Source organism: Lolium perenne, chromosome 4, assembly GCF_019359855.2.
Source record: "Lolium perenne isolate Kyuss_39 chromosome 4, Kyuss_2.0, whole genome shotgun sequence".
In the NCBI taxonomy this organism is placed as follows: Eukaryota; Viridiplantae; Streptophyta; class Magnoliopsida; order Poales; family Poaceae; genus Lolium; species Lolium perenne.
This window is the reverse complement of record NC_067247.2, coordinates 32,459,953-32,475,496: the sequence shown is the minus strand read 5'-3', so window position 1 is coordinate 32,475,496 and position 15,544 is coordinate 32,459,953. Positions and strand designations below refer to the sequence as shown.

The following is a 15,544-nucleotide window of genomic DNA, read 5'->3' as shown; positions in this document are numbered from 1 at the left end:
GGATCTTGAAGATCGGATGTATCAAGCTCATCACGACAACAAGAAGATCCGCCAACGCCAAAAGGCCATGATGAGACACATGCAACTCCCGGTCTCCGAGGGCTCCGAGGACAACATCACTCCTCCCGGTGAGTGGAAGTCGAAGCTCGTTTGGTCAAGCTCCGAGGAATCCATCCCCGAGCCACCTCATGGCAAGGCCCTTGCCCAAGAAGAAGATGATGAGGAAGGCGAGTATGAAGAGGAGGAGGACGTCGAGGACGAGGGTGATGAGAACGAGGATGACGATGACGAGGATGATGATGACGAGTGATTCCCTTGGGGCGTTAGTATGCCCCTTCTCCCTTTTTGGTGTCTCGATGCCAAAGGGGGAGAAGTTGATCTATAAGGGGGGGAATTTGCATGGGGATGCCAAGGGCTTGGTGGCTTCGTTTTGGTTCTTTTGGCCTTGGCATCAAACCTTCCCCTAGTTATTCGGAACTTTATTCGTATGTGTGTTTGCTACTCTATTTGTGGATCTCCCGATCCCCCCGTTTGTATTAAGACTTAATCGTTCGTAGCTTATTGGTCTCCATTATTTATCCTTTGATTGGCTACATCATTCCTATGGAGGCTCTTATTATTATGAGTTTGGGTTTTCTCAAGGCAAAGGTATGAAAAGGTTCACCCAAACTTCCCTATATGCAAATATACTTGCCTCCATAGAGTACTTGTGCTACATGATCTTGACATATGTTCTTCTTAGCACTTGTGCTTGGTTTGTAGAATCTAGGGAGAGTCTCTCTCTAGGATGTGTGTATTTGTATACCAATGCATATTCTAAATATACACACATCTAGGGGGAGCTTCATCTACTTTTGCAAACCAAACACCGTATCATAACATCCGTTGAATTATTGCAAATTCGTGTGTTGTCATCAAACACCAAAAATGGGGAGGTTGTAAGAGCAAGATCCATATCCCATGTTTTGTGTGTTTGATAACAACACTCGAACAATTCTAACCGTGCACAAAGTTTTTCATTGATAGGTTTGCAAGATGCACGGTACCCTCGCCGAACACATTATGATCAGAAGACCGACGCGTAGTTCTTAGGCTTTCTGGTTTTGTGTGTGTGTGTCGCGAGGTAACATGGTAGGAGAGGAAAAGAGCAAAAAGTTGTTTTAGCCATAGCGGTACTACCGGTACCAGGAGCGGTAGTACCGCTATCCCTACTGGTACCGCCCTAGATACCGCTCTGAGTATTGCACGCGAAAATGCCTCACAGAACAGGTTGCGGTACCTTCACGGTACTTTGAGCAGTAGTACCACTTGAGAGCGGTAGTACCGCCCACGGTACCGCGTAAAGTACCGTAACGCGTTACGGTAGTACCGCTCTGGTACCGCTCTGGTACCGCTTTGGATCCAGTAAGGTCTGGACCCTATTGCGGTACCTCAAGCGGTACCGCGAGCGGTAGTACCGCTATGTGTCCACGTGGACAGGTTCTGTGGGGATTCGAACTCAGAGCGGTAGTACCGCTTCCCAGAAGCGGTAGTACCGCTTAGGCAAAAACAACATCCAACGGTTGGATTTGGAGGGGCCTATATAAAGGCCCCTTCTTCTCCAGCCCGATCTGGCTCTCCTCTCTCTCTCTCTCCTCCATTGTTTCTGAGCTCAAAATTGAGGGGATCTCCTCATCCATCCAACCGATCTTGCTCATACTTTGAGAGGTGGTGGAGGAGACCCCGATCTATCATTCTACCGAGAGAAAGTTCACCAATTCGTGGTACTCCTTAGTGGATCTTGGTGGTAGGGTTCCTTGGTGGAACATTGGAAGAGTTCCTCTGGTGGAGCATTGGAAGAGTTCCTTTGGTGGAGCACTGGAAGGGTTCCTTTGGTGGAGCATTGGAAGGGTTCCTTTGGTGGAGCATTGGAGATGGGTTCCTATGGTGGAGCATTGGAGATGTGCAGCTATGGAGTCTAGCTTGATGATGTACTAGCTCCATAGGGTGTTGGGAGCATCCTTGTGTGTGGAGCTCGCCCCAACCTTGTGAAGGAATCACCGCCTCGACCGGTGCCTTAGTGGAAGAGGGAGAGCACCTCCGTGGAGCTCTCTCGAGGAAGAAGGTGAGGCCTTCCTTCGTGGTGTGGCCGTCTAGTCTCTTGTGTGAGACTAGCACCTCCTCAACGCAGACGTACTTCCTGTTGTGGAAGGAACTGCGGTAAACAAACCTCGCCTCGCCTCCGCGCCCTCCGGTTGTCTCGCTCCTTACTCTTACTATCTTATTGATTCCTTTACTTGTTGCACATCTCTTAGCATCTTTGTAGGAACACCGCTATTGCTAAAGTTATCACCTTTACCTTCCGTTGCGCTAAAATTGAAAAAGGTTAAAACTTGCCGTAGCGCCATTCACCCCCCCCCCCCCCCCCTCTTGTTCACTACGATCCATTCAGCTATACACAACAACATACAGATCAAGCTATACAAAACAACATATCCGATCATAGTATACACATTAACAAATAGATATATTCAATAATATGTACACAACATGTAACATATAGATATAATAATCTAATTCTAGCATATAAGATAACATAAAAAGCAAGATAGCTTACATATCGGATCACAAAACAACCAACTCTAATAATATTCTAATAAATTTGGCATTCCTAACCGTGCTAATGAGTAAAACCGAACTTACCATTCTAACACATTATTCCAATGCATGCGGCCTTGCTAATTATGCTGCGTATCAGATCTGTAGTGTATTAAAGTAAAATGCATGAGAACGAGCATATACCTCCAGGTAGGAGGAGTCACCTGCAAAATATAATTAAAGTTGATTATGAAATAGAAATATAAATAATACAATTTTATTATTGCCTCTAGGGCATATGTCCTTCACGTACGAGGAATGCAAAAAGGTTAGACGCGTCGACGAAATACCGGGAGGCAACCTCGAAAACATTCTACCCATGAACTCTTAATTTATTACTGTTTGGGATAGGTCAAAGAAAATGAGATGTGCACATTAAAGGAAATGTAACAAAAATTATCACATGGTGCTCTATCAACTATTTTGGATGGTGAGTGTATATATACTGACATTTATTTTGAAATGGGTCGTGTGAATTTAATTTACGGTTCAGAAAGCATTTTCGTGTACGTGCATTGTACCCGCGCAGGGAAGTGCACGTACCACGCACACACGATTCAAATTATTGCACGTTAGCATTGTTCCGCTCCACACATAAAATAGACCTTATGTGTTCCATGGGGGCCTTAAAAGTCCCATTCATGTACTAGTGATGTTTTTCTCGATGAGTGAAGACTGGTATTAAGCATCTAATGAAGCATTATGAATGCATGATTGAGCTGTTTAGTAAGCATGGTTGGTATCTAAGATTTTTCCCATGAGCATAACAAATGTGGTTGTTGATATGTCTCAAACGGTATCTATAATTTTTGATGCTCCATGCTTGTTTTTTTACAATTTTTATATGTTTTATGTGTACTTTTCCACACTTTTTAGTATTTTCTGGGACTAACCTATTAACGCAGTGTCGCAGTGCCAGTTCCTGTTTTCTGCTATTTTTGTGTTTCAGAAAAGTTGTACATGAAAGTTTCTCGGAATTGGACGAAACAAAAGGCCGGAGTCTTATATTTCCGGGACGAAGACGGAGGCAGAAGGACACGCGCAGGAGAGTTGCCACGTGGCAGTACATAGGGCAGGCGCGGCCCCACCCTTGGCCGCGCCTGGCCCATGTACTGGCGCCTCGTCGCCTCGTTTGCTCCACAATTCCTCCTATTTATTCCTCGTATCGGGAAAACCCCAGGCACCCAAGCCTCCATCCACGAAAAGTTCCACCACCGCCGTCAACCGAAACCCCCGGGAGGGTTTAGCAGTCCATCCCGACACCCTGCCTGAGAGGGAAATCACCGCCGGAGGCCTCTACATCGCCATGTCTTCATCCGAGGTGATGCGTGAGTAGTCCTCCACTGGATCATGGGTCCATAGCAGTAGCTAGATGGCTGTCCTCTCCTTGTTGTGCTTCATGTATAGATCTTGTGAGTTGTCTTGATCATCTATTTGTAATTTCTACATGTTGGTTTGATGTGGATCCGATTTATAGAGAGATTGCTTTGGTTGAGATTATGTATTATGTTATTATGACCTTGCATGCTCTCCGTTTCTAGTACATGCTCTGACCAAGTAGATGCTAGCGGCTCCAAGAGGGAGTATTTATGCTCGATAGTGGGTTCATGTCTCTATTTAACCATGGGAAGTGACCTTGTTCTCTACGGTTGTAGATGTGATGTTGCTACTAGGGAGAAAACAACGGTGTTCTATTCAAGGGTAGTTTCATCGTTTACTTAACTCACATTGCTTAAAGTGATAGTCCGTTGCTTGCAACTTAATACTGGAGGGTGTCGCGAATGCAATCCTGAAGGTGGATTATTAGTCATAGATGCAGTTGGATTACGGTCTATGTATATTGTTGTAATGCCCGCATACTTTCATAGCATGTATTCTGCACTAACCATTAGCGTAGAATCTCGGTTTGTCAATTGCCCATCTGTAATTTGTTTACCCAGTATATTTATTTTATTGGGGAGGCGCCTCTAGTGAACTGTGGACCCCGATCCTTCTTCTTTTAATTGCAATCTTTTACAACATTTTTCTGTTCTATTCTCTGCAAACAATTGTTTTTCCACACGGTTCTTTTAATCCTTATTTTTCAGCAAAACCAGTGAGCTTGACAACCTCGCTGAAAGTTGGGGACAAAGTACTTGGTTGTTTGTGTGCAACTCTCCACGTTGATGCTGACGCCGGCAGTGCGTCCTGCCACGAGTTGGTTCGCAACACCTCGGGAGAGAACGTTTTCTCCTACTGGTCGATAAATCTTGGTTTCTTACTGAGGGAAAACTTCCTATTGTGCTCATTATACTTTCCTCTTGGGGTTCCAGTCAACGTTGCGCATAAATTCTCCTTCATCAACTCCGCTCTCAGCAGTTGTACCTAAAAAGGTAGAAACATTTTCATTATATATTTATGTAATATTATATTTGTTGATATTTCCTTAAATATATTTGGTAAAATTTTAAAAATATCATATTTTTAAATAGGTTTATACGCCACCTCTTATGGGATAGGCAAAGGGAATAGACCACCTAAGAAGTTCAGAATCTTTTGAAAACAACGATGATTCAACAAGAGATGCATTTACAATCCCAGAAAAATTCAAATCAAGAGTCGATCTACACATAGAGGAGAGGAAAAAAAGGAAAAAATTGTGGATAATGTAAAGGAAATTTCACGCATTATTCATAGCTGAAATTTTCTCTTTTTGTTTCTCGATATTATATTTTGACTTGAATGTTATGGTATTGTGGACCTTTTCTTTTACTCATTTAATTTCTCGAAAGGAGCTTTCTACCCATTATAAAAAAAGGTACTTACATATGGTGCACGGGTATTGCAAAAGTTGACGCGGGTAGATCTGGGCCTTCCAAATCGACCCTTTTTGTCCATCTCCTCAACCTGGCATGGGATTTCTCCCCTCCAAATATACATGGCAGCCCCTCTCCCACCTATCGCCAACGGCCAAGGTAGCCGACGACGGTGTGTGTGTGTGTGTGGATATTATGATTTCGATCTACTATTTGTTTTTGTATCTCGTAGGCTTTTTTCTTCTCTGGCGAATAAAGGAGTGTGCAGATCTACTTTTCGCCCTCTTGATCATGGTGGCAACGATGAGGTGTGCAGGTGTGGGATTAAGGTGAATGCGCTTATTCCTCCTATGTGTTGCCAGGCCCATGTACCATCTGCGCCGCTCCCTATCCCATTCCCTCATTTCTTTCAAATAAAATTTGGACCGACCATGTTCTTCCCCTCTCTGTTAATTATGTTGTGTCGATGGTGGCTGGATCATTGCGGAGTTTCTAGTTTTTTTGAAAAACATCAAACCACATTCCAATCTATCTTTTATTTAAATTATTTAATAGTTTTTCAGAAAATCCAAGCAAAGGGTCGGAATCCACTATTAGAAAATAACAAAACAACAACAAACCAAACGACATCTAGGTACAAAAACAAAAGAAAGCAAAAGGAGAATATTCTCAGTGCCGACCATTCCTAAATATGTTCATGGAACAATAATTAACTAAACAAGATAAAAGGCACCACCCAAAGATATTAAAACATCTCAAAATACACCACAATGGCTAGAAACTGATCACAATCCCATCGATCCACCAAAAATATTTTGACTGAAAGAAACCTCCCACACACAAAGAAAGATGTCTTGGTTTGTAGTAGCCATCAAACTTTTTTCTTATCATTCTCCATTCATATATTAGTATGATCATGATCATCTTTATCCCATGACTCCATCAAAGCCCTATGAGCAGCTCTAGCAATAAAACGGATAAAAAGTACCTCAAAATAACTTAGAAATATCTCACCACTATTTCCAAATCAACCATGTTACATTTAGACCATTCATCTAATGATCAATTGAGTGGTTACTCATTCTAGAAGTTATGTGCAACTTCGTGTTGTGAGATGCACAAGAAGGAAAAAAAAATGCACATTCCTAGATTCAGTACCTAAAATGATGGAATTGTGGACTTGATGGTATTGAACTTGACTAGTATCTGTTGAAGACAAAAGTAAAAAAATCCATAAAGGTATACGTAGTACGCGCTAGATCGATAGTAACAGCAAGCAAGAGTCAACGTCACTCCGTACATCAGGACACAATTATTGGCAAAAAGTTTCTCATATAAGAAATGACTTACTTATATACACATTGAATAACATTTGTAACATGTACAAATGACATTATACACTATATAAAAGACAATCAATTTAGGGCACTCCAGATTTATTTGGACACTGTAGATGGTCTATTTATCCTCTTCTTACTCCAATCTTAATGTGACGCGTGTGACTTATTTTTTTCCCCGCTGGATGAATCGTCAATCCTTTCTCTTATTTTGTGGAAGGAGTTACCGGTTACCGGTTCTAGGCCTTTTCTCTCAGTCTCTCCCGGTGATTGTGGTGTTAGCCATCTACAGCGGTGGGTTTTGTTCAGTTGTTGACACGTTCTTTTTCTTCTCTGGTTACGTGTCTTCCTTTCCGCAGTTTCTATAGGCTCCGCTAGATATTCTTTTGCCGTTTCTGGTCTTCCCCAGTCCCCACCATCTCCTCACGTGGGGGCTTTTCTGGAATGGTCGCTGGAGGATGAGCGGTCGACAAAAGAAGAAGGGGCGGAGGGGACGGCGGCCGCGGCGGCGCCCGACCGGGATGTAGGACGCCAGCAGCGGGCCAGAGGACGCGGCGCCCACCGGCGGAAGGGAGGCAGGCGGAGGTGGTGGAGACCTTGGCGTCCACCGATAGGGATCAAGTGGATCCATTGGCGAGGCAGAGGTCGCGGCGTCCTTCAGTGGAGGGAGGGGGCGGCGCCTCATCTTCAAGGCTCCAACCGAGTGATCCGGCCTCTGGAAGGTCTGGTGATCTCTCTACGGCACTGCACAACCCTCGTGGCCGCGTCTGGCCTGGGAACCTTCATACGACATGGTCTTCACGTGCCACTGCCGTCAGATTGCTTCCTCTCTATCTTGCACTGTCTATGTTTACGACCTATCTCTGGTGAGCATATGCCCTATGTAATCAGTGTTACTTCAAAGGGGCCCTACTGTTAGTGAGTTGCGTTCACTGGCCTTGATGAAGATCTGGATGAACTCGGATGTCACTCAGGCGGTGAGTGGAGGACTGGTACCCACGGCCATGGTGAGCAGGGATTTTACCAGAACGAGTATCTTCAGTCTACCACAAGCTGGGTATGTTTCTGTAGGTCAACTTGGATATTGCCCTAGAAATACTAGATGCAGTCCGCACACTTCATTTCAGCGGTTTGTCTCCTATTTTTCTTATTGCTGTGTATGTCGGCTGCATAATTGAGATTACTGATCTGTGAACTGTTTGTAGCCATCTCCTCACAGGCATTGTCCCACATATGGAAGCATTAGACCTATTTTTCACTGTTTTAAAGTTAGAGATTAGCACCTTTTTTTCATTCTTTTGAAGTTGTACAGATTAGCACGATATGAGGCTCGGGCTCTTCCATACAAGTATTTAAAACATTGGATTTTTAATGTATCTTGTGTGCTTGAGTACACCAGCGAAGTAAATCAAAGAACTAGCACCCCTAGCATCTGAAATCTGTAACTTTAAGCTATCCCATGTATTTCTGTGCTTTGTAGCTCCAGGCTTGCAAAAATTCAGTTGCTTCATCGTTCTATGCATGCGTAACCAAAAGCAGATTTTGACTATTTGGGCTCTGAATTTCAAAAGCAGAGTTTGAGAATTTGGGCTCTGAATTTACTGGTGTGTGAACAAAATAGCATTGATATGATGCCTACTTTCCAGGTTCCCTTGCACGTTCAGTGTAAATCAATAATGCTGCTGCTTATCTTATAGTATGCTGATAGTAATTATTACCAATTTAGTGGTGCATTTAGCGGGTCTTAGTTTTATCTTACCAAGTATAAAGTCACATTTTGTGTATTTAGCATAGCAATTCCAACGAATGATAGGATCCTGATTTGTTTCTACTTGATGAGTCCGAAAATCATGTCGATTTCGACACCTGATCTGTTCCTTCTTGCCTCCTTGGTGTAGATTCCAGCATTTAGTTGATAGCGGATGCTCGCATAATTTATCCACCTTTCGCTATCTCTTTAGTGTGACTCTTTCCTTGTGTATTCTTGGCCTTTTATCTTCTTAGTAAGCACAGAAGGAGAAGAAATTATCTACTTTCAAACATTAAATTAACGTTATGGTGATTTGTTCCTTTCTGCATTTAAGCTCTTTTTGATTTCCCCATAGTAAATCGGTTGGCACCAATGAACTGCTCGCTCGGCTCAGCTGTTTGTGTTTTTGTTTCAGACTTTTTGCTCACCTCCGGCCTAAACCCTCATGTTTTCCTCTTCTAATCTTTTGTGAATCAATTGGTGTTTCAATTCCTCTCTTGGTTAACATGTATCGCCACTACAGTAATAAATAGGTATTTTCCCTCCCAATTGGCTCTCTCTCTATAACGCCTCCTTCAATAGTTCACAATGGTTCTATGTAGTCTTAGGTACCGCCACTGCCAGGACATCATCAGGGTGCGTAAGTATTCGATGATACCTCTCAAGAATATGATCCTTACAGGATCATGCGATAGTTAATCGGATTTCCTGCAAATTGATATGCTCAGTTACTACTAGCAGTCTTTATGTATACATGTTTATTTTCTTCCTGTGTGCTTGGTACAACTATTGGTATTTCAGTTATTGTTGCTGCTGATAGAATATCATGGCAAATGCATGTTTTGCAATGAGAAGACGATGAACCTGAATGTGCTAGAGAGATATACTATAAAAAGAACAAAAATAAATGATAAGTAGCAAACCAAATGGTTTGGGACCTATTAATTCTTTTGGTAAGAACCCAAGATCTTTGTCATAGTCTGCAGCGTTGTAATGTAGTACACTAAGTCCATGCTTATATACACAGATGTCCTGTTCCATTTGATAAAAAAACATTGTGAACTGACAGAAGGTCCCTTCTTTAGTGTGATCTGCAGCTTGGCAATATTCTTGATGGGATTAATTTTAAGACTTCGAGTTCCTTCTGTTACAAGGTATGTACTTACGAGTTCCTTCTCTTACAGTATGCTAGATCTTCATCTACATTTCCGAATTTCTTGGGCGGTATAGTTGGTGATTGCAACATGAATAGTTCTTGTGGTGAGCTCCTATATTTCAGTGTAAGCTAAATGGGTAATGGAGGGTCGTGTTGTATGTCAGTGGGTTGACGATTGTGTCTACAAAGAAATTATTGTTGCTACGACGTCCTTTGACAATCATTTTTGTTTCTCTTTTTTTTTTGTCTTTCTCTGACATAGAAGAAACCTCTACTCAGAAATCATGTGATCTTCGTTGTCATGTGAACTAATACTTATATTTGAATGCAAGAAAATATGATCGATCTAGCATCAGTTGTTACCTTCACTGACAACACTCAGTGCTACCCGGATTCATTAAAATGCTGACAAATCTTGAATTATTAGGTACATGAGAATTGTTGTTAGGGAATATGAAAGCACGTGTGTCATTATAATTTGATTTAGGCGACAATGGCTAGCTGGCCCAGCTGCAACCACCATTGCTCAAAAGCTCCTTCCTAGCTGTATGACTTCCGCACGGATTCTTTGCCTCCTTACCACGTGACATGAGCTCCCAATCGTCCTTCCTAAATCCTAGGTTGTAGAAAGTTTGGACAATTGCCCAAATATTTAATTTACCATTTTGTAGTCAAGCTAGAATTATCATGGATAAAAAAAAGACCTTTTAAGTCACCTGTACACTTTAATTGACAAGAAATGTTAGATATTGCAGCTTTATGTAAATTCATGTATATTGATTTACTTTTTGGTTATACAGTTGCATTATAACATCATGCATGTTTTCGGTTTAACTGGCCTGATCATATCTGTGTACTTTGTTGTACATGGCTTTATCATATTCCTTCATTGCATTGCATTTTAGATTTTCTGTTTTCATTTGAACGAGATGATGGGTGATTGTATTGAAGATGCATGAGGAAAAAATAATAGGCAAATGATCTTACACTTTCTTATATTGTGCAATATGCATCAAATTTCCCCGGCGACAACGATAAAGTTGGGCCTTCAGCAAAGAAAGAGACCGTCGTGATCCTCCACTCCACCAAAGGAAAAAAAAATCCATGGTCTTCGACTCCCCCAACCGTCATATGATGGCGACAGAAAGCGCTCATATCTCCGAAGCTACAAAGCATCATGGTTATCTTGGTAGTACCTTCTTTCGGTTTTCATCACCACATATATGTATGTAGGGATTCAATATGCATTCTTTCATGTACCGCAAACTGGCAAGCTTGATATGATTTGGAAAGATATTTCTGTTTTTAAAAGCCTCTTTCTCTCATGTCTACAACTATTTTAAGGTGATACTACTTCCCAAATCTGGTAATGATCTCTATACTTGCCAATGCACCCAGGGTTCCTTAAGTGCACATTAGCTATCCTACGGGCGCGGCGTGCCGCCGCGCCACAGCTTACTAGTATGTGAAAATGCATGTGCGATTCAAAGAACATGTCGTTACCTCATTCAAGATATAGAGATCTTGCCACCTACTTTATAATGTTGTAGACCCTTTCGAGTTCGGTCCATCAACTCAATAAAACATATTTCTAGTGTAAACTCGATACAAGTGCCCTACTGCTTGCAAATGTGATGCTTTTGTTCTATGAGACTAGATACCACCATAGAACTATTTGTCATCATCATCTCATGTTGTCTTATATTTGTGTTCAAATTACACTAAATATTTACTATGTCCAACAACAAAAAAATCCTTATCAAATCACACAAATGCTGCAAGAAAATTATCAATTTAACAAAACTGCAAAAAACAAAAGGTTTACACCCGAGTTTTAGCATACTCCCTCCCCAATAAGTTGGCCCATCATACCTGGACTTTCATTCCAGCCAAAATATAGGAGCGCGTCCAATGATCGGAGCACCGCGCGAGGCTCAGGAATCAGACCGATTAGATGATTTCTGGAGTTTTGAGGAGTCGGGCAAGTTCCAAACACAGCTCCTAGTACACCTAGCTAAACTAAAGATGTACGGGTGTCTACAATCCAAAATTGTTTAATGATAACTAGTATGGATTGGTTTATTACATCAGATGATATACTTTACACATCCAAATACTGATAAAATATGAATACTTGAATGTGCTTTCGTGAACTCTTCTCTATTTTTTACAATTAGCATGTATTATTTAAGTATCATCATGGCTGTGATAAACACAAATGTAATATAATAATAATTTTTTTGTCTTTAAAGAATGTACATGATATGATTAATGAAATTTTAGAACAAAACTATAACATCCAAAGTTTTCGTAATTCTAAGCCTCTAATCACAGTCCGTAGAAATATATGATTTTAACAAACACATAACTGAAATTTCAATTCTTCTTTAGTTTGCAAACAGAGCCATGAGGGATCATAAGTGTCATGCATCTTCAGACGTGTGTGCATGTTGCGTTTAAATTGTGTCCCTACCCCTTGCAATATACATTCATATATCATGTGTAATTGTGTGTAAGGTGGTGCAATTGACTTTCGTAGTTCCGTGAGTCTCCATTCTTGTAATTTCAAACGGTAATTTAAACTTTTGTGGTTTCAATTTTTTCTTTGTTAAGAATTGTAGCCAGAGCGCATGGGTATGAGAATTGATGAGGATAATAATAGTATTTAAATTAGATTGAAAGTAGTAAATTAAACTTCTACACATCGCCCTATAGATATCTAATGTGAGCATTGAGCAATATATCTACTCCGGCACTTCTGGATCTGGTGAGTGGTGACTCGATCACGCACGCGAACGCCAGAATCCAATCTCGTTTAAACACTGAAAGGAAGAGTGTAGCACACTCGTCCGATTTGCAGATTAACATTACCAGAAAGTTGGAAACAGGTCTGGGAACAACCTAAGCTAATGTACGGCAGTTTGACATGAAAAACGAAACTATCTACGCTTGACTAAAACAAGCTGGCAGTTAGCCAACAATTTCATGATGGAACAAGTGTGGAAGTTCTTCACTTTGTAAGCAAATCCAAGAGATGACGGGTCACCTCTTCTCCCATTATTGATACAACAAGAGGCTTTGGGATATGGTGAAAAGTTGGATTGGCATCTCCTTCGTAAAAACAGATGAGTGGACGATGGACATCTCACTAGTGTCTTGGTGGACCATAATGACTTGTACGGCCAACCCAAACCGTAAGGCCATGAAGGCCCTCACAATGCTTGTGACTTGAGAAATGCAAGGGTCTTCAACAACAAAGCGATGCCTACTGCCCGACACCATTAAGATTGAAGTAAAACTTTGGGTTGTAGCGAGGGCAAAGAATTTGAGTTTTATGATAACGGGAGAGTAATCCCCTTCCAACCTTTTTTCGGTTATGTCATTTTTTTCCTGTTTGGTCTTGTCAAGACTCTTCTCCTTAATTAATGAATGGAGGCAAATCTTTTGCCTCCCACGTTCAAAAAAATTTTGGGGTAAAGATGATATAATTTTTTGGTAACCATGGCTTACAAAAACCTAGTTTCCTAAAATTTGCACCGAGAAGAATCTACATATAAGACCCACGTGACATTGGGGTATTTTTTTTCACATCTCTTCCTTCTTCCCCGTCCAACGCCGCCTCCCTTCTGACGCATCCATCCCCACCAATATCATGCTGCAAGACCCACCTCCATCCCCGTCCGCCAACGCCCCTCGCCGGAAAAGTCTTGGCCCCAGACACCACTCATTGTCCGCTAGCGGCCCTTGCCGGAGCAGTGCTGGCCGCCGTCGCACTGCACCTTGCATTCAAACAGGGAGTAGTGTAGGTTACTTCGTTTGATCAAAACTTAATCAAATTTTCCAGACCAATAATTAAGATGCTTCAATTTAGACTTGTGGTATGTTTCATTCATGCTATTTTGTGCCTTACCAATTTTTGCCAACCATTGGCTTGCCAAAATATTGGTCAAGGATTCCTTAGCCCCATGTTGGCCAAAAATTTGGCAAAAAGTTTTGAAGGGAAAGTGAGGTAGGTGGGTAACTTTTTATAGGCAACCAAAATTTTGGCTACCAACAAAACAAAGACCAAAATATCATAGGTTGACAAATTTTTGGCTGGGCACGCTTGGGCACCAACCAAACATATATAACCTTGGTTTTCAAGTCGGTTGATATTTCTCGGTAACCAAGAAGTACCAAATCTATAAAGACTACGCCTAGACAAGTAGTCAACTCTAGATACATTGTAACAAGAAGCAAGAGTCAGCATCACTCTGTACCTTTCATGTTGATAAAAAACTACTCTACCTTTACTTGTATGCCTGGTGAAGTACAGTACACGTACGTAGCGTACGCAAGTAGTAAGTAACCAGTCTGAACGACCATTGCTATATCAAAGATCCTTTCGCTAAACTGGAGAATCTTCCAGAACCTTCCACCGACACGGCCACGCTGACGCACAAACTCCAGACGCGCGCAGCCTGGTCCTGGTTTAATTATTCAACCTGATTCATCAATAAGCTGCCGTATCCGGCCGGCCCAGCGGCTAAGCTTGCTCGCATTGCCTCCGCGGCTAAGCTACAGGGCGCCGCCACGCGCCTTCTCTGCCGTGCCAGCTGACGCCACTCCGCACCACACGTTCTTCCGCGAGTCGGCCGCGCTACGTCAAACATATCTTCCGAGCTCGATCCCATCCGTCACGTCGCCGTGGCTTCCCACGATTGGTCCAGCCACGCTCTAAGTCGGCCAGCCATCACCGACTTGACACCCACGTTAGCTAGCTCACCACCACTCACGCCACCGCCAACCTATATATATAACTCCGCCGCCGGCCTCTCCTGCCATTCATATCCTTCCTTCTTCTCGTCGAACAACATCACAGAAGAGCATCAAGATCCACATCCCCAGGCTAATCCAGCACATAGATAAGCGAATCATCCATGGGAGCAGGGATGAAGCGCGCGAGGGAGGAGGAGCCGGTGTCGTTGGCGCTCTCGCTGACCACTGAATCGGCGTCTTGTACGACGTCGGCGGACTCGTCCGGCGCGGCGCCCGCGGCGGCACAGAAGAAGAGGGTGCGGCGGGGGCGGGTAGTGGCGACGTCCGGGGAGGGAGAGTTCGTGTGCAAGACGTGCAGCCGCGCCTTCACGTCGTTCCAGGCGCTCGGCGGGCACCGGACCAGCCACCTCCGCAGCCGCCACGGGCTCGAGCTCGGCGTCGGCATCGCAAAAGCCATCAGGGACATGAGGCGGAGCGAGGACAAGCAGTCGCATGAGTGCCACAACTGCGGGATGGGCTTCGAGACGGGCCAGGCGCTCGGAGGCCACATGAGGCGGCACCGGGAGGAGATGGCGCTCACCGGCGGTGGCGCCGGCAATGACCACTGGGTCTGGCGCAGCGTCGCGTTGCCAGATCAGGAAACGCTGGGGCACGCCGCCGACAGGCCGCCTGTCTTACTCGAGCTGTTCGTGTAGTTAGCTAGCTGGAACTGTCTACTTTCTTCATGGAGGACCTGTACATGCCATTAGAATGAGATACTTACTAACTAGGTTAATTGTTCGATTTGTTGTCACCATTTTTCACAGTAAAATAGTGGTTTGCTGGTTAGAGTTTTCCCTTGTAATTAATCAACACAATTTCCTTTGTTCCCTTGTTACTTTGTTCTAAATATTGGCTAGGGTGGAAATTCTCCCTTCGTTTGTTTTCTTAATATGATCGATGTTCTATATTGTTGTTGATCCTCTGCAATGTTTTGCAACAGCCTACCTTCCCAAAAATTTGTCTGCAACATTTATTGTTGATTTGTTGTTCGAAAATTAATTAGGTGTAGACTAAGATTAACAAACTGCTGCGTGACCACACAGGAGGTTTCATTATTAGGGGACAAGCT

At 43.0% G+C, this 15,544-nt stretch overlaps 1 protein-coding gene and 1 long non-coding RNA gene across 2 annotated transcripts; both read left to right on the top strand.

Annotated features, from left to right (window-relative positions):
• The first annotated feature begins 7,456 nt into the window (after positions 1-7,456).
• On the top strand, positions 7,457-11,012 carry LOC127292120 (uncharacterized). The gene is made up of 3 exons (XR_011744304.1): positions 7,457-7,826; positions 8,935-9,673; positions 10,581-11,012. It is a non-coding gene; the product is annotated as an uncharacterized lncRNA (long non-coding RNA).
• A 3,474-nt stretch (positions 11,013-14,486) lies between these two features.
• On the top strand, positions 14,487-15,309 carry LOC127292117 (zinc finger protein ZAT6-like). Its single transcript, XM_051321471.2, has one exon. It carries the CDS (start codon positions 14,595-14,597, stop codon positions 15,126-15,128), a length of 534 nt encoding a protein of 177 aa, XP_051177431.1. The 5' UTR covers positions 14,487-14,594; the 3' UTR covers positions 15,129-15,309.
• The last annotated feature ends 235 nt before the right edge of the window (positions 15,310-15,544 follow it).

Bases quoted from the DNA above. Each gene is read 5' to 3' on its own strand.
- LOC127292117 (XM_051321471.2), top strand. From the start codon at position 14,595: ATGGGAGCAGGGATGAAGCGCGCGAGGGAGGAGGAGCCGGTGTCGTTG.